Source organism: Oncorhynchus masou, chromosome 23 (genome assembly GCF_036934945.1).
Source record: "Oncorhynchus masou masou isolate Uvic2021 chromosome 23, UVic_Omas_1.1, whole genome shotgun sequence".
Classification (NCBI taxonomy): domain Eukaryota; kingdom Metazoa; phylum Chordata; class Actinopteri; order Salmoniformes; family Salmonidae; genus Oncorhynchus; species Oncorhynchus masou.
Window position 1 is genome coordinate 49,377,614 of NC_088234.1, and position 25,932 is coordinate 49,403,545.

The 25,932-nt window shown below is 43.3% G+C and overlaps 1 protein-coding gene across 1 annotated transcript; it reads left to right on the top strand.

Moving 5' to 3' along the window:
* On the top strand, positions 1–25,845 carry LOC135510989 (neurotrypsin-like). Its single transcript, XM_064932387.1, has 14 exons — positions 1–413; positions 4,529–4,571; positions 10,644–10,886; positions 11,735–11,873; positions 11,995–12,173; positions 18,094–18,241; positions 19,192–19,370; positions 19,462–19,603; positions 19,718–19,932; positions 21,532–21,673; positions 21,844–22,122; positions 22,840–22,962; positions 23,314–23,594; positions 23,772–25,845. Exons 1-14 carry the CDS (start codon positions 336–338, stop codon positions 24,089–24,091), a joined length of 2,511 nt encoding a protein of 836 aa, XP_064788459.1. The 5' UTR covers positions 1–335; the 3' UTR covers positions 24,092–25,845.
* The last annotated feature ends 87 nt before the right edge of the window (positions 25,846–25,932 follow it).

The window sequence follows — 25,932 nt, forward strand, 5'->3', positions numbered from 1 at the left end:
GAAGGCGATAGAGTGTGTTTCTCTCACCGGTGTCTGCTTTCAGTGACACTTCCTCACGAAGGGGATCGTCGTTTAAACTATAGTCTATGCTTGAAGCACAGCTGGTACCACAGGGTGTGTAATGTCACATAGGAGTTTCGATTATTTTTGTATCTTTTTCCAGACACAGAAAAAACAACCCCATCGGCTCATTGTCCTGTGCCTCGCCTAACTTTGGACGGTCCGTATCGGGCTCTCTTTATCCTGGTCAGTGTCGCTTGCACTTGGAGGCTGACTTTTTGCGTTGGATATGGGTGAAATCTGCTCAAGGCGCGGGTAATGACACATATAAAAGGATGACGGACAAGGAAGCTTTAAAGGGACTCTTCTCTCTGTCAATTGCATGGTGTTGTCTGATCTCAGTTTCTGGAGAGGTATGTGCCTGCTTTTTCTTTCATTATCACTGCGTTTCTGTTTGCGAACGGCTATTCATTTACAACAGAAAGGTAAACACAGGTGACCCATAGATAACCTAACCAAATTCCTTACGATTTACAGTCATTAAAATGTGTAGGCAATAGACTTCGCGTAGTTTTTTGGTTATGCGTGGCCAATTTACACTACGCAAATGGCAATATCGATGCTGTGCGTGGCAATTTCCTGTGTGCCAGTAAACCCGAAGTCCGAGGTTAAACATATTCACCTGAATTTTCACCTGAATATCCTATTAGACCTACTGCTGCAATGGATCATTATTAAGCTTTTATTTTCATTCCAACGATTGTATCGTGCCCTGTAGGCTACATTTTATTTTCACTAAGGTATTAGATCCCAAGAAAACTTGAGCGCCAGCAATAGCCTACCTACCCTTATCCGTTTGTTTCATTGACCGTTGAAGGAACTACTTTGGACAGACCATTATTCTCAGCAATTGAACTTGGCTTGTTTTTAACATAAGGCTGTATAGGCCAACCCTAGTATAAATATATATACAGTAATCGTCAAAAGTTTGGAAACACCTACTAATTTAAGGGTTTTTCTTTATTATTTTACTATTTTCTACAGTGTAGAATAATAGTGAAGACATCAAACCTATGAAATAACACCTATGGAATCATGTAGTAACCAAAAAAGTTTTAAACAATTCAAAATGTATTTTATATTGGAGATTATTCAAAGTAGGCACCCTTTGCTTTGATGACAGCTTCATGAGGAATGCTTTTCCAATAGTCTTGAAGGATATCCCACATATACTGAGCACTTGTTTCCCTTTTTTCCTTAACTCTGCCATCCAACTCATCCCAACCATCTCAATTGGCTTGAGGTCGGGTGATTGTGGAGGTCAGGGCATCTGATGCAGCACCATCACTCTCCTTGACGTTGAGACTGGTGTTTTGCGGGTACTATTGAATGAAGCTGCCAGTTGAGGACATGTGAGGCATCTGTTTCTCAAACTAGACACTCTAATGCACTTGTCCTCTTGCTCAGTCTACACTATAATTCTGACCAATTTGATGTAAAAACAAGGACATTTCAAAGTGACCAAACTTTTGAACGGAAGAGTATTTTAATTTGTTTAACAGTTTTTTGGTTACTTCATGATTCCATATGTGTTATTTAATAGTTTTGATGTCTTCACTATTATTGTACAATGTAGAAAATAGTACAAATAAAGAAAAACCCTTGAATGTGTAGGTGTGTCCAAAATTTTGACTGGTACTGTATATATAAATAAATGATGAACATTCAGTCTATTTATGAAGGCTGACTGTGTGTCCTATATGCGCAAAGTTATCGAGCCTATCAATTAATAAAGAAAACGATAGCCTGTACATTTCGTTGAATAGGACCCCATTTTTTTGGGGTCATCTGCAGGCGATTAGATTTGATAGTGAGAGATCTTTTTGTCAAACCGCACCATCCCTTGCACAAGTCATACGTCAGTAGGGAGTGATCTACAATTGCGTGATCAACACTAAGTTGGCTGATACCCCATTTCATGGGTGCACAATCCATAGGTTAGGCTGTACAGTGCATACAGCAGTGCATTCGGAATTTATTCAGACCACTTGACTTTTTCCAAATTTTGTTACATTCCAGCCTTATTCTAAAATTCATTAATTGTTTTTTTCCCTCATCAATCTACACATAATGCCCCATAATGACAAAGCAAAAACTGTTTTTAATAAAATTGTGCAAATGTATAAATAAATGAAATATCACATTTACACAAGTTTTCAGACCCTTAACTCAGTACTTTGTTGATGCACCTTTGGCAGTGATTACAGCCCCGAGTCTTCTTGGGTATGAAGCTACAAGCGTAGCACAACTGTATTTAGGGAGTTTCTCCCATTCTTCTCTTCAGATCCTCTTAAGCTCTGTCATGTTGGATGGGGAGCGTCGCTGCAGAGCTATTTTCAGGTCTCTCCAGAGATGTTCGATCAGGTTCAAGTCCGTCTCTGGCTGGGCCACTCAAGGACGTTCAGAGACTTATCCCGAAGCTACTCCTGCGTTGTCTTGACTGTGTGTTTAGGGTCGTTGTCCTGTTGGAAGGTGAACCTTTGTCCCATTCTGAGGTCCTGAGTGCTCTGGAGCAGGTTTTCATCAAGGATCTCTCTGTACTTTGCTCCGTTCATCTTTCCCTCAACCCTGACTAGTCTCTCTGCCGCTGAAAAACATCCCCACAGCATGACGCTGCAACCACCATGCTTCACCGTAGTGATGCTCCCAGGTTTCCTCGAGACGTGACGCTTGGCATTCATGCCAAAGAGTTCATTCTTGTTTTCATTAGACTAGAGAATCTTGTTTCTCATGGTCTGAGAGTCCTGTAGGTGCCTTTTGGCAAATTCCAAGCGGGCTGTCATGTGCCTTTTACTGAGGAGTGGCTTCCGTCTGGCCACTCTACCATAAAGGCCTGATTGATCCAGTGCTGCAGGGATGGTTGTCCTTCAGAAAAGTTCTCCCATCTCCACAGAGGAACTCTGGAGCTCTGTCAGTGACAATTGGGTTTTTGGTCACCTCCCTGACCAAAACCATTCTGGGGTATTGTGTGTAGATTGATGAGGAACATTTTTTATTTAATCCATTTAAGAATAAGGCTGTAATGTAACACATGTGGAAAAAGTAAAGGGATCTGAATATTTTCCAAATGCATTGTAGGTATGCCCCCAATGCAATTCTGAATTCAAATACATCCACAGTGCGATTACAACATATATATTTTTAAACATTCCTACCTTGTTTAGCATTATCTTGTCCAATTGTTGCATGATTACGCTATTTGTATCAGTTTGCATCAGTTTCAATGGGTTTGAAGCCGAACCCGCTGATTCCACCATTAATGCTCACAACACACTGGTGAGTTATCTCGTGCGTATTACAGTCTGAGGTGTGCAAGAGTGAGCCACCAATAAAAGTTTAAACAATGGAGCAAATGCATCCAATGATATCTTCATACTCACTTGCAAATAGCAATTGATGTACGTAGCCAATGACATTCCTTGAGAGCAACGTTACATTTTTGTAAGGTATGGTTACAAGCTCTACATCAAGTGATAACGAAAGCACAAACAATGGAGTAAAATACAACAATTGTAGACTAGTAATTGCTTGCTCTTTATGGATAAGTCTTATGAATACGTCTTAAATGAATAAGCCTCATGAATATTACATACTATAAATGCTTTACAAATGATTATAGGTTATAAATGCTTATGAACTGTATGCATGTTTATAGATGTTTAGAAATAATGAAATAGATATATATGTATAATGTGTATAGGCTATAAATAGTTTATTCATTCTTATTAATATTATTATAAAGTGTTACCCAATAGGCTAGGGAACTACATACAGCCCCTTGTCCCTTTCCTCAAAGAATATTGCTCAAAGCTCTCTTTTTTTCTGGTGAGCTGTGTCTCATTATAAATTTGTGCTTTAGATGTCTGCAAGAGGCACGTTTTGCTTCAGGCATTACCCCAGCTGCCCCCGTCTCCATTAGATTGACAGATGCAATTATTAGAGTTCAACTGACTAATGTGCAGACTATGCTATACCAAAAGTAGACCCAGACATTGCGTCACCGCGTGCTGTTTCCCATGCGTGACAGTATTGATTTCAGTGGCCTCGGTTGTGATAATGGTGCCTTAAAGTAGCACCCCTTAACTTAACCCCGCAATCATTTTATTGCGTTCTGCATAGACATTCTAAACTATGCCTCCTGTTCCCAGCCTCAGTGGTGACGAAGTCATTGAAAATATAGCAGAAGAGAAGAGAGATAAACATGGTTAACACAATATTAAAATGATTTTCACTCATCCACAGAATAAGCATGATAGAGTAACACCATATGACTGCAAGTAGGCTACAATACAATATAATACAACAGTGAGAGAGAGATAATAAGTTGTTGGGTATGAAAGCTACAAACAATACTACTTACAGGACATAAGGGGCTACTTATGATCAAGCATCCATAACCTAATGTGGGAAACTTGCTCTAAGTGGCATAGGCCTGAAGCTTCATTTTCTGTCGTCTTGTTTTTTGCAGGTCATCTCTCAAGACACCTACCTAAATACTCTGCAGAGTGCAGGTAGACACCGCTTTTCCTCTTATTTCTAATAGGTCTTGATTTCATCCAACCATCATTGTGATTCTTCCAAATCATCTAAGGACATGGATAAACGACTAAGCAGCATTAAATGAATCACTTAAATGTACAATACGTAGTGGGATGATGTGGGGTGTGGATGTGAGATGGCGGTGTGTTGTTTCAGCAAAATGTCACCAATTCAGATTAAAAGTTTGAAAAAGACCTCTATCAAAAATGCCCCCTTCCTCTGCTAAAGCCGTTATTAGCGAGTCCTTTGTCACTGCTCATAATCAGATGGTGATTCTGATTGGGCCCCTGAAGGATGGGACGATAGTTAGGCAACGTTCAACATCTCTTGCTCTCGCTCTCTTTAACCTCATTTCAAAAACATATTATCCACAATCAAAAGACACATAACCAACTTTGGTATTAGCACCAAACAGCTTTGAAAATGCAAGCTGCTTTTTCCTAGAATAAAAAAAGAGTTCTCCTTTTTGACGGTTAGGGATTCATCCAAGCTGGATCCCTGCAGCTAAGAAATAGGCAAAATCACACAGTGCTCAGTATTCCTGAGTAGATGAAGGGAACACTTGATCTCTCGTTCAGCTTATAATGTGATATGAATTTGAGCATGTACATGGAAATGGATGGTTATCAGATGAAATAGTTGGGATCATAGATACAACATTTCATCTCATATACCAATTAGTCTTTGAACCATCACCACACCCTCCATGCCCAGGCAGGTCCAGTCCTTTGGATCCCTCGGGCGCGATGCTAATATCTTATCCAACCCTACCAACCCCCCCTTTACCCATCCCACGCCTTAGACTTCTAGTTCATGCTCAGACAGAATGAGATTCCTACCAGATTGCCTCATGTTCAGGCTTTCACTTATGGAAATGCGAGTGGCCCTGATTTAAACAAGGCCCTGCTTTTAGAGCCCTGACATCATCTCTGATAAAGACTCCCACTTTCCATCAACCAGACACTGTATGTCTGGTTCTTGTCTTTGCTGAAGTTACTGTTATGTTATGGGGTCTCAACGGGAGTTCCAGTCTGGGTCTTATAGATGGTTGTCTCCATTTGTGGCTCAACTATAGACACCCATCAGGGATAGAATGTGAGCTATGCTAAGAGACTTTAGAGCTTATTAAATCTAGGATGGACAGTGGAACATTTTTATGACACCCACATGCATACTCAGTTTCTTGCTGTCAATGCATGCATTCATATACTCACTCAGTTCCTCCTCTGCATGGGAACTGAGGTTATCCATACACGTACACATTCGATACAGCACGTCTGCTTTCACGTGCTGGTGATCTTTTCATTTGTCTTTGGGGTTTTGTGTGTTTGTGTTTGTGTCTGCAGCGTAAGCTTGTCCATGTGTGTGTTTGAATCTGTGTGTGAGCGTGTGTCTGTTTGTGTGGCGCGTGCGTGTGTGTGTGTTTAAGGATCAGTGTGTTCCGGTAACCTTTCTTAATAACCTTTCTGTGTCTGGCACCCTCTCACTGTGTGAACTCTATCAAATATGTATCTCCTCTCAATATGCCAGGCAGGGAAGCTGGATGAGGTGGAATCATTGTGAGATTGAGACATGTGCTGAGAAGAAACACCATCACAGATAGTGGTGACTCAGAAGGATTTAGGATCAGCTTAGTACATAAAAACATCTCACACATCTCAGTGTCTCAAAACCATATTTACTTTCTAAAATATTCAATGCCTTAGAGAATGGCAGATACAAATTGAAAAATGAGAACACAGTTTAGTTGAAGAGGAAAGAAAAGCACACCCTCTGAGAGGATAAGACGTTTTGGCTTTGCTTTCTGGGGAGTCATTTAGACTGGGAGTTGGGACAAATAACTGTCAATCACACTTGGTATTATTCAATGGTACCTGCCAGGATGTTGACAGCATAGCAGGGCTTAGAAGACAAACTGTCTCCCGGGTGGCGCAGTGGTTAAGGGCGCTGTACTGCAGCGCCAGCTGTGCCATCAGAGACTCTGGGTTTGCGCCCAGGCTCTGTCGTAACCGGCCGCGACCGGGAGGTCCGTGGGGAGACGCACAATTGGCCTAGCATCGTCCGGGTTAGGAAGGGCTTGGCCGGTAGGGATGTCCTTGTCTCATTGCGCACCAGCAACTCCTGTGGCGGGCCGGGCGGAGTGTGCGCTAACCAAGGTTGCCAGGTGCACAGTGTTTCCTCCGACACATTGGTGCGGCTGGCTTCCGGGTTGGATGCGCGCTGTGTTAAGAAGCAGTGCGGCTTGGTTGGGTTGTGTATCGGAGGATGCATGACTTTCAACCTTCGTCTCTCCCGAGCCCGTATGGGAGTTGTAGTGATGAGACAAGATAGTAGCTACTAAAACAATTGGATACCACGAAATTGGGGAGAAAAAGGGGTACAATAAAATTGAAAAAAAAACTGCGCCTGAGACAGGTGCGGACAGCCCAGTAGAGCCCACTACATCACTGGGGTCAAGCTCCCTGCCATCTAGGACCTCTATATTAGGCTGTGTAAGAGGAAGGCTCTACACAGCACCCACTCACATACAATCATCATATATGTTGCTGCCACTCTGTTTATCTTATATATTGATGCCTAGTCACCTTAACCCCTGTACTGTACATATCTACCTCTATCGATCCAGTGTCTTTGCACATTGTAGGTATGGTACCTGAACTGACCCTGTATATATTATGCTTACTGTGTGTTATTGTGTTCTTATTAGCTGTCTTTAAAAAAATATATATATTGTGTGTTTTTGTTCTACCTTGTTATTTTTTGTATTACTTTGTTATTAATTACTGCATTTTTGGGGTTAATACATTTCACTGTACTTGTGCATGTGACATTAAAAAAAACTTGAAACTTGACTCTTCCAGCACTCATTGACCCCAACAAATCTCTCATTCGACCTCTGTGATCCATCTTGACAAAGACAGACTCCAACCCTTTGGCACTGCTGACATCTGAAAGGATTGGATAGGTGTAAGAAAAATGCACATTCAAAACTATTCTATCTGGTTTCTCTATCTAGTCTATCAAAGAGCAAAGTTATTATTACCCTATTTCTCATGCAGATGTCGGATCTTAATTTGAGCCAGTTTTCTACAGCAGGAAAATAACCCTGCAGCAACAGGAAATGTGGATTATAATTGATGGATATTTGTTATAGGGGTTGATACATTTTTCGTAAGGGAAAATCAAGTCTGAAATTACAAACTTCAGAAGACTTTTTAAACCTCAAATACAGTACACGTTTTAAATGTTCTGTTTCCTGCATGCAGGAATGTTCTTCTGCAACATGGTTATAAAATTAAGATCCTACATCTGTACCTAGCCAATCCTTTCAGATCTACAAAAAGTGACCAGGGTTTGGGGCAAGAGGTCAATCTGGAATTGAGCACAGTATTCCTCTTTCAAGATGTCTTCTCTCTCAGGCATCAATCTGTGGATACCCTCTCCAGTCTTGTCTCTCACTGCTGGTATTTGGTATTTTATTAGGATCCCCATTAGCTTTTGCGAAAGCAGCAGCTACTCTTCCTGGGGTCCACACAAAACATGGCATAATACTGGACATTAATAGACAAGAACATCTCAAGGACAGAACTACATACATTTAAAAAGGCACATGTAGTCTACATACATACACACAAACTATCTAGGTCAAATAGAGGAGAGGCTTTGTGCCGTGAGGTGTTGCTTTGTCTTGTTTTTTGAAACCAGATTTGCTGTTAATTTGAGCAATATGAGATGGAACGGAGTTCTGGGCAATAATGGCTCTATATAATATTGTGCGCTTTCTTGAATTTGTTCTGGATTTGGGGACTGTGAAAAGACCCCTGATGGCATGTCTGGTGGGGTAAGTGTGTGTGTCAGAACTGTGTGTAAATTGACTGCAAACAATTTGAGATTTTCAACACATGAATGTTTCTAATAAAAATAAGAAGTGATGCAGTCAGTCTCTCATCAACTCTTAGCCAAGAGAGACTGGCATGCATAGTATTTATATGACCCTCTGATTATAATGAAGAGCAAGACATGTCGCTCTGTTCCTGGCCAGCTGCAGTTTAACTAGGTCTTTCATTGTAGTATGAACTGCTAACACCAAAACCAGCATATTCTGCTGGCTTTCGGTTGTTGCTTTCACTACACAGCAGCGGGAGTTGGTTGGTCTTAACTAAGTCACTAAGCCTGTGCGAACGCAAACCGGCAGTCACTCAAACAAACACAGACAGGGGTTAGACCACACGCTGGGTGGATGTAGATTTGCGAGCGATCACTCACAGGTGTGAATGTTTACCCAACGACAATTGAAAGTACTTGCGGCCCCTAATCCACTGGTTTAGAGAGTTCAAGAGGAGGAGTTTAGTTACGTGGTGAGGGTGTCTTCCTTCCCTGGCTGGACCCCATTGCCCATATCCACTTCCCTCCACTCTCCTCAGGGTTTAGCACCTGGCTCCAGAGGGATGTTAGCGCGACTCTCCTTCATATCATTTACAGTACGCACACACCATGGCCTGAGGTACTGCCATATCAGTTACATATCACAGGAAGCATGGACCCAAAGGTGAATATTAGCTGCTACTAAAGATTGATTATTGGGCAGTTCCGCCCATACATAGCCACTTGAAAAGAGACTGATAATTAGTCAATGTAACAACCAAGGCAAATGGAGACATTTGCCATAACTGCAGGCAACAGAGGTTATGGAGTGTGTTTCCCTTTTTATTATGGAGTGTGGTGCCACCTATAGATTATTACTTATGTTTAGGCATTCATTCTGAGTGGTTCAATTTAGGTTAACGATGGGGTTCAAACAGAAAACTAAAATGACAAAACGAATGCCTAGCACTGGGATTAAACACGCGGTGCTCAGAGCCGTGGAAAGGAACTCAAACAGAAAGCTAAAATGACAAAACGAGTTCCTAGCACTGGGATTAAACACGCCACGCTCAGAGCCGTGGAAAGGAACTCAAAATTAAATTAGAGATATTTTTTTTTCTGGATTTGCTTTAACTGATTTATTCAATAAATTGTCTCCATTTTTTTGCATGATGTATTACCAGATGTTGATCCATTGGAAATACATGGGTTTATGGACCAGGTCCAGGGCTCACCTTGGCTCTGATTGTCATTAAACCACAGATCCTCCCCTCTTTAAAACTCAATCTGTGGACCAGATGAATGTATGCTTGTGTTTAATGTCCCACCCATATTTAATGTGATGGGTCAACTTTATAGGTGGTCCCAGAGGCTCTTTAACCGGTATAGATTAGTTTGTAAAACTGAGCCCCTGAGCTCAGGTTTCCCATCACAATCCCAGGTAATCAGTCTTCACAAAGGCAATTGGAGGATAAAGCTGCAGCACTTGTAGACCCAGTCAAATGATTCTGGAATTAAAAAGGCCTGAATATTCAGAGGATTGCATTGCAGTGAGTTTCAGTTTCCCAGTTAGCTCTGTAGGAACTCATGGCTAAGTGCACTGAATTCTCAAGACAAGCATCCACCCCTCTTGAGGAATTGTCATCCACTCCAAAGTGGTATACAGTGTCTATGCTCTGATCAAACTATCCTTTCAACAGCATTGAGAAAATAATCATGAAGGATTTTAATGTTTAATATAATTTTAAGACATGTATGCCGAGGGTGCATTTCAAGGACAATTCCTAAGCGATACAGACACACAGGCATACACAGACACAGATGGGTTGTAGTAAGGGCTCAGGTTTTCAGGTTGTCTGAAGGTAGCCCGCCACACTCTGTGACTCAGCAAAGCAGACCTACACAAATTGTCTGGCCTCTGCACTGCAGCACCGGGCTGTCAGTCTGACCAGTCAGGTGACTCACTTCTATACTTCTGAGGATCGGAAACAAAAGAGAGAGACAAAGGAGAGGACATCTTTTTAAACCTTGCATGGCTTATTGTGACTTCATTTTAAAACTCAGCTTTACCCCCCCCACTTCGTCTCACAAAAAGAATTATTGCTATACTGTGTTAACTAAGAAGCTCATCCATTGATAAACCCATAGTATTGTATCTGAATGTGACTCTGTCCCCCTAGCTCCTCTGTCCTGTTCAGAGGGCTTCACTGAGCTGGGTTACTACAATGGCTCCGTGTCTCAGACTGACTCTGGTTCGCCCTGCTTAAAGTGGACAGAGTTCCCAGACTACGTCCTGCAGTACCCGAGCCGGGGGCTGGGCGACCACAGCTACTGCCGCAACCCAGACCGTGAATCCAACCCCTGGTGCTTCTTCCGCCAGAGCTCTGGAGCCATCGGCTGGGCCTACTGCGACTGCCACCAGGGTGAGGATTTACCGATTAATACTTACTTCAAGAGAATCAATACTGCTGGGTAACTACCTGGAACCAGATGATTTATAGTGGTGTATGAATTCCAAAGTGACCAAAAAGTAATCGCTAGGTATCTTTGTATTTTTGCAGTGTTTTTGGGGTGATCATATTGCTCTGGCAGGAGATCTATGTCTCTATCTGTCTAGGCAACCTATGTGCCTGTCTGTCTATGTCTGTTTATGTCTATCTGTGTTTCTTGCCTGTATGGTTTTTGTTTCTCAATCTGTCTACGCCCCAATATATCCTGTCTGTCAGTAAGCTCCTCCCACTGTGATTTCCACCTCTCCATCAGGCAGCTGATATTGTTCTCTCTGTGACTTCCGCCCCCCCCCAATGGGAGTGTGTCCCTGCCTGTCCATTAGACAACCGTTTTTACTGGCCTGTCAGAACCTTGCTTATATGTAGTGCCAGATGCAATACCTCCTTTTTGAAATCTGTTTAGCTCCATCTGTATTTGCTGTCATTATCAGTCTGTCTCTGTCTAGCTCTCCCAAGCTTTCTCTTCCAAACAGTTAACCTTTATCAGTTAACGTGTATGTGTGTGAACGTGTGTGTGCCCATGTGTGTTTTTCGGGTGTGTGCCTGCCAGGTTGAAATATGTAAGTGTTCTATGCAATTATCCTGAGATAATCACACCTGTTGGATTTATGATTAATGAGGTAGCAATCTGTCTGTCTGTCTGTCTGTTTCTGATGGGTATGAGAGAGAGATGCTTCACCTGTCATTTCAAATGATTTCACAATCTCTGATGATGTACCATACCTTAATGCCCTCTCTTCTCTCTCCTCTCCCCTCTCCAGGAGCTGCCAGGTTGGTAGGTGGGTCCTCCCCTCAGAGCGGGCGTCTGGAGGTATACCTAAATGGCCAGTGGGGGGCTGTATGTGATACACACTGGACCGACCGCGATGCCAGTGTGATCTGCAAACAGCTTGGACTGGGGTGAGAGCTTCTGAGATACTTTTTTAGCTGTGTGTGTGGGTGTGTATGTCAAATCATCCTCTCCACTCCTGACTGTCCATCTACCTTTGTCTCTCCGTCCATCCTGTCTTTCTGTCTGCAGTGAGATCGGCACAGCCCTCCAGCACTCCTATTTCGGGCCCGGCTCTGGACTCTTCCACTATGAACGCCTTGGCTGCCGTGGCAACGAAAACTCTCTGCTGGACTGCAGGAGTCGGAAGTTTGTCACTAGCGACTGTAACCATGGCAACGAAGCAGGGGTGGTGTGTGCTGCACCTGAAGGTGAGGGTGTTGGAGATTTCAAAACATAAATACAGTATAAAAAAATACAAAAATACAGTATGTACTATATTTATATGTGTAGCACTTGTGATAAATCTGCACTATTTATACCCAAGGATGTTTTGAAATCATCCTTGGGTATAAATAGTGCAGATTTATCACAAGTGCTACACATATAAATATAGTACATACTGTATTGCTAGGCATATTACACATGTAGAGGTACTAAAGCAGCAGAGCCACTTCCCCTTTAGTTGAGTTAGACAGGGACAGAGAGAGACTGTTCCCTCTTTCTTAGAGCTCCAGTGTTCTTCTCCCACCTCAGTCAGAGCTGCGTGGGCCAGAGGGTGAGATTCATGGCTAAGATTCTCTGGCCCAATACTCTCCAAAACACAAACACTGCAAAGCTAGAACAAGAGCAGTTTATTCTGAGCAGCACGGCCAAGAGGGAGCTAATGTTGCCTGCCTAGTCATTCACATAGCTTTTAGAGCTCTCTGAGCCTGCCAGTACGCTCTCGCGGCTTATGCAGCACTTGTGTCAGAGTCCCAAAGGGGCAGAGGGAACAACAACAGTGGTGTGTTAGAATGAGGGTATAGAAGGGAGTGCCCAGAGGAGTAGAGGGTATATACATTGAGTGCACAAAACATTAAGAACACCTTTATAATATTAAGTTGCACCCCTTTTTGCCCTTAGAACAGCCTCAATTCAGAACAGCCTCAATTCAGAACAGGCTCAATTCGTCAGGACTCTACAAGGTGTCGAAAGTGTTCCACAGGGATGCTGGCCCATGTTGACTCCAATGCTGCTTCCCACAGTTGTGTCAAGTTGGCTGGATATCCTTCGGGTGGTGGACCATTCTTGATACACACAGGAAACTGTTGAGCGTGAAAAACCCAGCAGCATTGCACTTCATGACACAAACCGGTGCGCCTGGTACCTACTACCGTACCCCGTTCAAAGGCACTTAAATCTTTTGTCTTGTCCATTTACCCTCTGAATAGTACACATACACCATCCATGTCACAATTGTCTCAAGGTTTAAAAAGCCTTCTTTAACTTGTCTCCTCCCCTTCATCTGCACTGATTGAAGTGGATTTAACAAGTGACAGCTTTCACCTGGATTCACCTGGTCAGTTGGTCATGGAAAGAGCATGTTTTGTACACTCAGTATATTTAGTGCGGTGCAGGGAATTATTCAGTCTGAAACTTTAGGAGGAGAAAGTTATCTGAGAGTCCTGAGGCCCTGCCAGGGAGGTGGGAGGGGTCCCACAGGGCACACATGCACCCCTCTTCTGACCCCCTACCCCAAACAACCCCCACCTCCTTAACTTCTCTGCCAGGGCAGCTCACATATTCAGATTGCATAACTCATCTACCCCTCTTTCCTTCTCCCTGCATCCCTCACATACTTGTACTTGCTGTAGTTTCTAATGACTTGCCTGGAGCTTTGAACCAAACTCTAGGGTCAGGGGTCATTGCACTCCAACAGTTCTGTGGTTTGGATTGCTTTATTTATCATGGCACTGTGCAAGAAGTTATTTACATTTGCATTCATCAAGGAGACCAAGAGATCCATAAGTCGATAACTGAGAAGAACAGTTGTTTCTATTGTAACATGATGCCAACATGAGCCACCGCATTTAACTACGGTAAGGTGACTGGGAACATGGACGAGTACTAACAGACCAGCTATGACCTCCATACAGTGCTTTCAGAAAGTATTCACACCCCTTGACTTTTTCCACATTTTGTTGTGTTACAGCCTGAATTTAAAATGGATTACATTGAGATTTTGTGTCACTGGCCTGCATACAATACCCCATAATATCAAAGTGGGAATATGTTTTTAGAAATGTTTACAAATGAATAAAAAATGATAAGCTGAAATGTCTTGAGTCAATAATTATTCAAGTCCTTTGTTATGGCAAACCTAAATACGTTCAGGAGTAAAAACGTGCTTAACAAGTCACATAATAAGTTGCATGGACTCACTGTGTGCAATAATAGTGTTAACATGATTTTTTAATGACTACCTCATCTCTGTACCCCACACACATAATGATCTATAGGTCCCTCAGTCGAACAGTGAATGTCAAACACAGATTCAACCACAAACACCAGGAAGGTTTTGAAATGCCTCTCAAAGAAGGGCACCTATTGGTAGATGGGTAAAATAAAAAAACAGACATTGAATATCCCTTTGAAAATGGTGAAGTCATTAATTACACTTTGGATGGTGTATCAATACACCCAGTCACTACGAAGATACAGGCGCCCGGAGTCCTTCCTAACTTAGTTGCCAGAGAGGAAGGAAACCACTCAGGGAGTTCACCATGAGGCCAATGGTGACTTTAAAACAGTTACAGAGCTTAATGGCTGTGATGGGAGAAAACTGAGGATGGATCAACAATATTGTAGTTACTCCACAATACTAACCTAAATGACAGAGTGAAAAGAAGGAAGCTTGTACAGAATAAAATATTTGAAAACATGGATCCCATTTGCATTTAGGCTCTAAAGTAAAACTGCAAAAAATGTGGTTCATAAATGTACTTTATGTCCTGAATACAAAGCGTTATGCTTGGGGCAAATCTAACACAACACATCACTGAGTACCACTACATATTTTCAAGCATAGTGGTGGCTGCATCATGTTATGGGTATGCTTGTCATCGGCAAGTTTTTTTTTGAGGATAGAAATTAATGGAATAGGCCTCCCGAGCAGTACAGTGGTCTAAGGCACTGCTTCGCAGTGTTCGGGGTCACTACAGCCTGGGATTTGATCCCACTCATGACCGTGAGTCCCATAGAGTGGCGCACAATTGGCACAGCATCGCCCGGGTTAGGGGAGGGTTTGGTTGAGGGGCTTTACTTGGTTTATCGTGCTCTAGTGACTGCAGGCTGACTTTGGCCGTCAGTTGAACAGTGTTTCCCCCGACACATTGGTGCAGCTGGCTTCTGAGTTGTGTTAAGAAGCGCGGCTTGGCGGGCCATGTTTCGGAAGACGCATGACTTGACCTTCGCCTCTCCCGATTCCGTTGGGGAGTTGCAGCGATGAGACGAGATCATAATCACGAATTTGGGAAGAAAATGGGAAAAGAATTACAACAACAATTGTAAAAAATCTAAAATCATAACAATGGAACAGAGGTAAGCACAGGCAAAATCCTAGAGGACAACCTGGCTCAGTTTGCTTTCCAACAGACACTGAGAGACAAATTCACCTTTCAGCAGGACAATAACCTTAAACACAAGGCAAAACACTGGAGTTGCATACCAAGTCGAAATTGAATGTTGATGAGTGGCCTAGATACAGTTTTGACTTAAATTGTCTTGAAAATCTATGCCATTACGTGAAAATGGCTGTAGCAAGGATCAACAACTAACTTGACAGAGCTTGAAGACTTTTTTAAAGAATAATGTGCAAATATTGTACAATTCAGGTGTACAAAGCTCTTAGAGAATTAGCCAGAAAGACTCACAGCTGTAATCAGTGCCAAAGGTGATTCTAACATGTATTGACTCAGGGGGTTTAATAAAGATATATGTAATCAAGATAAATCAATGTATATATATATATCAATGTTTTTATTTTTCATATTATTATTCTTTTCTTGTGTGGAAATGTACGAATTTCGATTCCACTTTGATATTACAGAGTATTTTATGTAGCTCATTGACAAAAAAATGACAATGAAATCCATTTGAATTCCACCTTGTAACACAACAAAATGTGGAAAAAGTTGAAGGGTGTGAATACTTTCTAAATGCACTGTAAAGTCAATCATAGAGGCAAAAAGACATTATAGCGACAAAGTGGAGTCGTAATTAAATGGCTCAGATGCGAGACGCATATGGCAGGGACTTCAGATAATCACTGATTATAAAGAGAAAACCAGCCACGTCAGTGGCACCGACACCTCACTCCCAGACAAACTTAACACATTCTTTGCCTGCTTTGAGGAACACAACACAGAAACGCCATTGCTTCAAGATGTCCACCATGGTTCATGTACCCAAGCAAGCTCAAGGTCACTGAACTAAATGACTATCGCCCCGTAGCACTCACCTCTGTTATCATGAAGTACTTTGAGAGGCTTGTCAAGGGCCATATCACCTCCATCCTTCCTGACACGCTAGACCCACTCCAATTTGCATACTGCCCCAAAAGATCCACGGACGACACAATCGCTGTTGCACTGCAAACGGCCCTATCCCACCTGGAAAAGAAGAACAATGGAGCTGATCGTGGACTACAGGAGACAGAAGAGGGAAAACACCCCCATCCACATCGACAGGGCCTTAGTGGAGAATGTTTAAAGCTTCAACTGCAGCTGCGTCGCCCTAACCACATGGCTTGCCAGAGGATGGTGCGGTCAGCCCAACACAACACCAGGGGCACGCTGCCTGCCCTACAGGGCATTACAGCAGTGTAAAAGGAAGGCGAAGATGATCATCAAGGACCTCAGCCAGCCGAGCTAAGGTCTGTTCACTCTGCTATCATCGATTGTAGTGACGGTACAGGTGCATCAAAAGCGGGACAAAGAGACTGAAAAACAGCTTCTATCTCCAGGCCATCAGACTGTTTGCCAGTTATCCAGTTACCTGCCCGGTACTCTGCCATGCACCTTGAGACTATTTCCCCATGTATATCATGTTATTGAACGCTAGTCACCTCATCTTCTGTTTATATATACTGTGGTCTACTAACTGTGCATGTATATACTGTATTATTATCATAGCTCATCCTAATATACCTACTACTGTACATACCATTTCTTTCCAAATTATATAATGTCTATACACACCACGTATTCATATTCTGGATTCTGTCCCATGCTCACTCTAATATATATACTCTGGATTGATAATTGGACTTGTTCTGTCACTTCTTGATTTCTTGTTTAGATGTTTTGATTATTTGTGTATTTGTATTGTATTTGCAAGATATTCTACTGCGCTGTTGGAGCCAGTAACACAAGACATTCTACTGCACTGTTGGAGCCAGTAACACAAGACATTCTACTGCACTGTTGGAGCCAGTCACACAAGACATTCTACTGCACTGTTGGAGCCAGTAACACAAGACATTCTGCTGCACTGTTGGAGCCAGTTACACATGACATTCTACTGCACTGTTGGAGCCAGTTACACAAGACATTCTACTGCACTGTTGGAGCCAGTTACACATGACATTCTACTGCACTGTTGGAGCCAGTTACACATGACATTCTACTGCACTGTTGGAGCCAGTTACACATGACATTCTACTGTACTGTTGGAGCCAGTTACACAAGACATTCTACTGTACTGTTGGAGCCAGTGACACAAGACATCCTACTGCACTGTTGGAGCCAGTAACACAAGACATTCTACTGCACTGTTGGAACCAGTAACACAATACATTCTACTGTGCTGTTGGAGCCAGTAACACAAGACATTCTATTGCACTGTTGGAACCAGTAACACAAGACATTCTACTGTACTGTTGGAGCCAGTAACACAAGACATTCTACTGCACTGTTGGAGCCAGTAACACAATACATTCTACTGTGCTGTTGGAGCCAGTAACACAATACATTCTACTGCACTGTTGGAGCCAGTAACACAATACATTCTACTGCACTGTTGGAGCCAGTGACACAAGACATTCTACTGCACTGTTGGAGCCAGTAACACAATACATTCTACTGCACTGTTGGAGCCAGTAACACAAGACATTCTATTGCACTGTTGGAGCCAGTAACACAATACATTCTACTGCACTGTTGGAGCCAGTAAAACAATACATTCTACTGCACTGTTGGAGCTAGAAACCCAAGAATTGACCTTCACCTGCTATAACACCTGCAAATCTGTAAACGTGAGTAATGTGACCAGTAAACCTGGACTTTATTTGATTTCTGCTGTATTTTTCAGGCAATGGCGCCCCCTTGAGGTTGGTAGGTGGCCTGGAGGACTTTGAGGGTCGTGTGGAGGTGTACCATGATGGTAGGTGGGGCACCATCTGTGATGACCAGTGGGATGACATCGATGCTGAAGTTGTCTGTCGGCAGTTGGGACTTGGGTGAGCAGCACAGGCATGCCGATGGCTAGTTGCTTGGAGGATGGTGCTTGACATGCAGCATATGGGTTCTGAATGTGATTCCCTCCACTAAATGTCATCTAGTACATATGTAGGTAAAACTAGAGGTTAAACCCTATCAGTGGTAGCAAGCAGCAATGGTTCCCAGGCTTGAAGTTACCCACCAACCAAAGCTCTCTGCTCTCCACAGAGATGGATGCACTCCTGCTAGGATAGCCTTTTTACACTGCTACATTCCCACTGAGTGAACTATATCAATATAGATGAACGGAAGGCATGCATTTTTGATGGCCTACAGTGTTTTGGGTTGTTGCTCTGCTGGAGGAGAGGAGCCAGTTGATCCACATTATTCAGACGTCATCGCCACTCTTAGCAGGTCACCTGGCTTCTGACGAATAAGGGCCTGCAAAGCAAGCCACTGGGGAATTCTCTCTGCTCAGACACACATGTATACACATGTACACACACATGCACACACGCACGCACGCATGCACGCACGTACGTACGCACACACACGCACGCACGCACGCACACACACACACACACACACACACACACACACACACACACACACACACACACACACACACACACACACACACACACACACACACACAATGATTGTCTTACAGTACAAAGGGATGGATCAACAAAGATAGTGGATCTGTCCCAGGACTCATTTCAGATCATGAATCATACATCTCTCCATAACTATATTTGGTGTGTGTGAGTGTTTTTTGTGTCGTGTATATGTCTTTCTCTGCTGTGTAAGTGCATGTGTGTGTGCTCTGTACAGTATGTGTAAGGCCTGTTTACTTGGTGGGAATGCATTTTATATGTGCACATCAGGATGACCCTTGAGTGGTTGCCATATATTGTTTACATGTACATATATGGTCATTGTGTATGTCTGTGTGTGTGTGTCCACTCAGGGGGGTACCAAAAGCGTGGACGTGGGCCCACTTTGGTCAGGGCTCTGGACCCATCTTCCTTGACAGGTTGCAGTGTACAGGCAACGAGCTTTCCCTGGAGGAGTGTCCCCACAACAACTGGCAACAACACAACTGTGACCACATGGAGGATGCTGGCGTGTCCTGTAACCCATATACAGGTCAGGAGTCAGGACAGGAACGCTTTGTGAACATACACATATTTGTATGGAAAACACATACACACTGTCTCATGCACACACCGTGTTGCAGATGGTGTGGTGCGGCTGGTGGGGTCTGACAGTCCCTGGGAAGGTCGTCTGGAGGTGTACCACTCTGGGGACTGGGGTACGGTGTGTGACGACAACTGGACTGAGCACCATGCACAAGTGGTCTGTAGACAGCTGGGCTTCAGGTCGGTCTACAGGGGTCCTTTTATGTTCAAATATAATGTACTTGGAAAGTAAATTAGGTTTAACTGTAGTAATATTGTAGTTATACTGCAGTAATGGAGTGTTTGGTCCAGCAGAGGGCGTGCAGAGGTGGCGTCAGACGGGCTGTACGGGGAGGGCACAGGGCTAATCCTGCTGGATGAGGTGCAGTGTAAGGGCTCAGAGGGCACCCTGCTGTCCTGCGGGCACGCCGAGTGGGGACGCCACGACTGCTCCCACAGCGAGGATGTAGGGGTGCGCTGTGAGAGGGGAGGTGAAACCAACAAGGTGCCAGGGCTGCCACAGATCACAGGTAGGCCTCACTGTACTCGCTGTACGCTCAAAGAGCTCAAATCAGAATTGCTATCAACATATCTGTTAGATGTCTATCTTATCTGGTGAATTTTGCAAAGAAAAGTCCAATTCAATATTGTTATTATGGTAATACAGTGGGGCAAAAAAGTATTTAGTCAGCCACCAATTGTGCAAGTTCTCCCACTTAAAAAGATGAGAGAGGCCTGTAATTTTCACCACAGGTACACTTCAACTATAACAGAAAAAAATCCAGAAAATCATATTGTAGGATTTTTAATGAATCTATTTGCAAATTATGGTGGAAAATAAGTATTTGGTCAATAACAAAAGTTTATCTCAATACTTTGTTATATACCCTTTGTTGGCAATGACAGAGGTCAAACGTTTTCTGTAAGTCTTCACAAGGTTTTCACACACTGTTGCTGGTATTTTGGCCCAGTCCTCCATGCAGATCTCCTCTAGAGCAGTGATGTTTTGGGGCTGTTGCTGGGCAACACAGACTTTCAACTCCCTCCAAAGATTTTCTATGGGGTTGAGATCTGGAGACTGGCTAGGCCACTCCAGGACCTTGAAATGCTTCTTACGAAGCCACTCCTTCGTTGCCCAGGCGGTGTGTTTGGGATCATTGTCATGCTGAAAGACCCAGCCACGTTTCATCTTCAATGCCCTTGCTGATGGAAGGAGGTTTTCATTCAAAATCTCACGATACATGGCCCCATTCATTCTTTCCTTTATACGGATCAGTCGTCCTGGTCTCTTTGCAGAAAAACAACCCCAAAGCATGATGTTTCCACCCCCATGCTTCACATTACGTATGGTGTTCTTTGGATGCAACTCAGCATTCTTTGTCCTCCAAACACGATGAGTTGGGTTTTTACCAAAAATGTATATTTTTGTTTCATCTGACCATATGACATTCTCCCAATCTTCTTCTGGATCATCCAAATGCTCTCTAGCAAACTTCAGACGGGCCCTGTACATGTACTGGCTTAAGCAGGGGGACACGTCTGGCACTGCAGGATTTGAGTCCCTGGCTGCGTAGTGTGTTACTGATGGTAGGCTTTGTTACTTTGGTCCCAGCTCTCTGCAGGTCATTCACTAGGTCCCCCGTGTGGTTCTGGGATTTTTGCTCACCGTTCTTGTGATCATTTTGACCCCACGGGGTGAGATCTTGCGTGGAGCGTCAGATCGAGGGAGATTATCAGTGGTCTTGTATGTCTTCCATTTCCATGTCTTTTATACTAATAACAAGTTCAAACAGGTGCCATTAATACAGGTAACGAGTGGAGGACAGAGGAGCCTCTTAAAGAAGAAGTTACAGGTCTGTGAAAGCCAGAAATCTTGCTTGTTTGTAGGTGACCAAATACTTATTTTCCACCATAATTTGCAAATAAATTCAGAAAAAATCCTACAATGTGATTTTCTGGATTTTTCCCCCCCTCATTTTGTCTGTCATAGTTGAAGTGTACCTATGATGAAAATTACAGGCCTCTCTCTTCTTTTTAAGTGGGAGAACTTGCACAATTGGTGGCTGACTAAATACTTTTTTGCCCCACTGTATATTGTGGTTTATTGTGTTTCTCTGTTCTGGCCTCAGGCCCTCTGGTGCGACTGGTTGCTGGAGAGAGCCGGAAGGAAGGGCGTGTGGAAGTGTTTCTGAATGGCCAATGGGGGAGCGTGTGCGATGATGGCTGGAATGACATCAACGCTGCAGTGGTCTGCAGGCAGCTGGGATTTATGTAAATATGGATTCTCTCTCTCATGTTTGCCATTGTATCATATATCCTTTCCCTTATTTGCAGAATGCATCATATCTCACTGCCAAGTATGTGGTTTCCTTTAACTGCCATTCAGGAGACAGGGCCACTTTGGAATATTGAGCTTCACCTTCCCTGTGTCTTTTCTTCAGTGGGGTGTCCAAGGCTCGCTCCATGGCCTATTTTGGAGAAGGCCAGGGCCTTATCCACCTGGACAATGTTAGGTGCACAGGGGCTGAGACGTCCCTGGGGGAGTGTCCGGCTGAGGGAGAAGATGCCCATGACTGCCGGCATAGTGAGGATGCAGGGGTCATCTGTGACTACGTCCCCGAACCGGTGGGGGACGGTGCCATAATAACGCAGACCTGTGGCATGAGGCCAAACACACAGCGACGCAGGAGGAGGATTATTGGTGGGGACAAGTCAATCAGGTACGCTGGTGGAAAAAGTACCCAAATGGTCATACTTGAGTAAAAGTAAAGATACCTTAATAACTCAAGTAAAAGTGAGTCACCCAGTAAAATACTACTTGAGTTCAAGTAAAAAACTATTTGGTGTTAAATATACTTAAGTATCAAAAGTAAATGTAATTGCTTAAATATACTTAAGTATCAAAAGTAAAAGTAAAAGTATAAATCGTTTCAAATTCATTATATTAAGTAAATCAGATGGCACTATGTTAATGTTTTTTACATTTACGGATAGCCAGGGCCACACAGAGCAGGTAGAGATGATCAGGGATGTTCTCTTGATAAGTCTGTGAATTGGACCATGTTCCTATCCTGCTAAACATTCAAAATGTAACGAGTACTTTTGGGTGTCAGGGAAAATTGATGTAGTAAAAAGTACATTATTTTCTTTAGGAATGTAGTGGAGTAAAAGTTGAAGTAGTCAAAAATATAAATAGTAAAGTACACACACACACACACACACACACACACACACACACACACACACACACACACACACACACACACACACACACACACACACACACACACACACACACACACACACAGATTCTCAGCGGTTCTATTACCGTATGACTGCATAGATATATGCAAACACATACACAAGTCAAATCATAACATCAAATCAACCATGATCTATTTCTGCTAATGTTCTCTCTCCTCCCCTGGGTGTGGTAGAGGGGACTGGCCTTGGCAGGCGTCTCTGTGGCTCAAGTCCCAGTCCAAAGGGAACCATCCACTGTGTGGAGCCACGCTCATCAACTCCTGCTGGGTCCTGACTGCTGCACACTGCTTCAAGAGGTGGGCCACAAAGACATCTAGTGCCCAATGATGGAATTGCAGTGACCACATTACAAAAAATGACGAGTGTTGCATACAGTAATGTAGTAATGTGGCATAAACATATGTACATTTGATCAAATACTTGATCTATGTCAATCATTTTATCAAATATTATTAATAAGAGATTGATGTCATGCCACTTATAAGTGATACTTGTATTTGAGTCACTGCCTTGATCATTTAAATTCAAATGTATTTTTCTTGGCAGGAGATAATCAAGTCTTCTTTTCTGCTTGGCTTAACCTCCTCAGACCTTAATTCCCTCTCTTACCTTTTCTTTCCTCACTCTGTTTTCTCCCTCTTTCCTAGGTTTGGCAGGGACCCATCTCGCTACGTGCTGCGACTGGGTGACTACCACACGGAGGAGAGGGATGACTTTGAGCGCAGCCTGTCCCCAGAGCTCATCGTCATCCACAGGAAGTACCACAGCCAGGGCTCGGAGTATGATATCGCCCTACTCAGGCTGAAAGGCACCGAGGGCAACTGTGTGGCCTTCAACCCTCATACCAACTCAGCCTGCCTCCCTGCGCCTGGCAACAAGTGGGGCAAGAGGCCTGCCGCCTGTGTCATCACAGGGTGGGGCATCACAGGTACTGACCATGAGCCTCTCTGTTACGGAGAGTTCCCTTTGTGTTTACATTGGAATCAGCCAGTTGATCTGTTCTTTGCTCAATATTTATATGACAGAACATTTCCATTTATTTTGGTCGCCTCACTCTTATCTCTCTGTTCATCACTCACTTTTTCATTCTCTCTCTCTTTCTCAGACTCGGAGTACTCCCGTACTCTGCTACAGGCCTGGGTTCCCCTGCTGCCCACCTGGAAGTGTAAAAAGCGATACGGTGATCGCTACACCAGCCGCATGCTGTGTGCGGGCAGCCTTTCGGACAGTCGGCGCGTGGACAGTTGCCAGGGTGACAGTGGTGGTCCCCTAGTATGTCAGGGGGAGGGTGGGCGCTGGGTGCTGACGGGGATCATCTCCTGGGGTCATGGCTGTGGTGACCCCTCCTTCCCCGGGGTGTACACGCGGGTCAGCAGGTTCCTGCGCTGGATTGACCAGGTCACCAACAACCCACCGAAAATCTGATGCTGCCATCGTGCCATTAGACAGCCAGTGTTATCTCATGAATTTGGGGTTGAGAGGGAGGTGGGGAGATTACCACACCCTGGTATCTGCTCCTGGTCTCACCCACATCCAGCAGAGTGCTTTTAAGTCCCTTTTTTTGCCTACACTTGGAGAAGCCTGTAAATGGCATTGAGCATTCTTGATTATGTTGAATTACCACTTTAATGAGAGCATTTAATGCACCAGAAAGCCAGACTGCATAGGTGAATGACATTGCACTATAATGCATGCCATACTATCACCCTGCAACACCTGTGAATGGCCAATTAATGGTGCCATTGGGAGTAAGTCTAGTCAGGAGCGTTAGGTGGAATATCTTTAAGGTACAAGATTGTATATGTAAAGTACATACAGACATGTGGCTTTTAAATGAATATGGTTTCATGAACATTCCAGTTGTTCATGCATTTTAACTTATGCCTACACTAATGTGCTCCACTCTTGATTGAAACAATTGGTCAAATTAGTCAGTATACAGATCGCTGGTTTAGACCATAGGAGAGGCATGAGTGGGCCTTTACGAGGCTCTGTAGACGTGGCAATGATGACATGGCTACTCACAATGACTTAAATGAGGTCCTGCCTGTTGCCTGCCTACCCACAGTATCTATCTGTCTATCACTTTTTCTTAGAAGCTGCACATCCCTACTATCAGTGTTATGTGAAGCCAGTCCTTGGACAGATCCACTATCTTTGTTTATCCACTCTTTGTACTGTATGTGTGTGTGGGAGAGAACGTTTCTGTGTGAGTGTATGTGTGTGTGCGTGCGTGTGTGTGTGTATGTGTGTGTGAGAGAACGTTTCTGTGTGAGTGTATGTGTGTGTGTGCGTGCGTGTGTGCACTGTCAATTAATGGTTCATACAGCATGTCAATTCAGGCCTTAGACCATATCTTTGTGTTTTTGTCTCAAGTTGCAGTGCAATTGCCAAATGATCAATGCAATCTTCTCATCATTCTTATAATTTATTGACACACATGAACACATCGTACAGACCTACAAAGCCTACACAGTGCTGACGTTGCATTTGTTCTATGTTTTACCTGGTCACATTCCACTCTGCTACTGAATAGATGTCTAGAAATGTAACCACACATGCTCAATACCCCTAAGCTTCATGTGGTAATTACTAATGCAAACTTCTAAACTATCTGGCTGTTTAGAAGAACCTCTGGTTTAGTACTCTAATCTATCCCGATAGTAAATAGATCTAACTACTTCCTAATAACACCTGTACACTTGATGGAATGTTATTTTACAATTTAACATCCAAATGTTATTTCGTTTTATGGGGCTTTCAGTCACATGACTGCATGTTTTTGATTGTCACTGAACAGCACAACTAATTATTTTGTGATATGACATCTGTTATTTGCTTTTGAACATGCACACAAGATTTTGACACAAAAGTTACTTTCTATACTGAAATGCTAATCTGTACATGATGAAAATGAGTTACACAAACATGATGTGGTGCAATTTTGAAAGCTTAAAATGATGAAATATACACTTGTGTATACTAAACATTAGGAACCCCCCTCCTCCCTTTTCTAATGTGCCATCATTGAAAATAAATATTAGACAGTATGCCAAAGTAAAAGCAGTACATGTTCAGACTCATATCTTGCAAGTACTCTGTATATAATACCTTGAATGTGAACGTGTATGTACTGTATAATGTGTTTTTGAGAGGTGTCATTAAATATCTGCATCACACTTGTGTTTCATAACTATTATGTGGCAGGGGGCTACAATGAATATCACTCATCCTGCTCAGTATCAGAGCTCTAATGACATGTCTTA

Bases quoted from the DNA above. Each gene is read 5' to 3' on its own strand.
- LOC135510989 (XM_064932387.1), top strand. From the start codon at position 336: ATGACGGACAAGGAAGCTTTAAAGGGACTCTTCTCTCTGTCAATTGCA. The intron at 12,174-18,093 runs GTGAGGGTGTTG...TGTATTTTTCAG, and splicing joins GGTGTGTGCTGCACCTGAAG to GCAATGGCGCCCCCTTGAGG. The intron at 22,963-23,313 runs GTGGGCCACAAA...CCTCTTTCCTAG, and splicing joins GCTGCACACTGCTTCAAGAG to GTTTGGCAGGGACCCATCTC.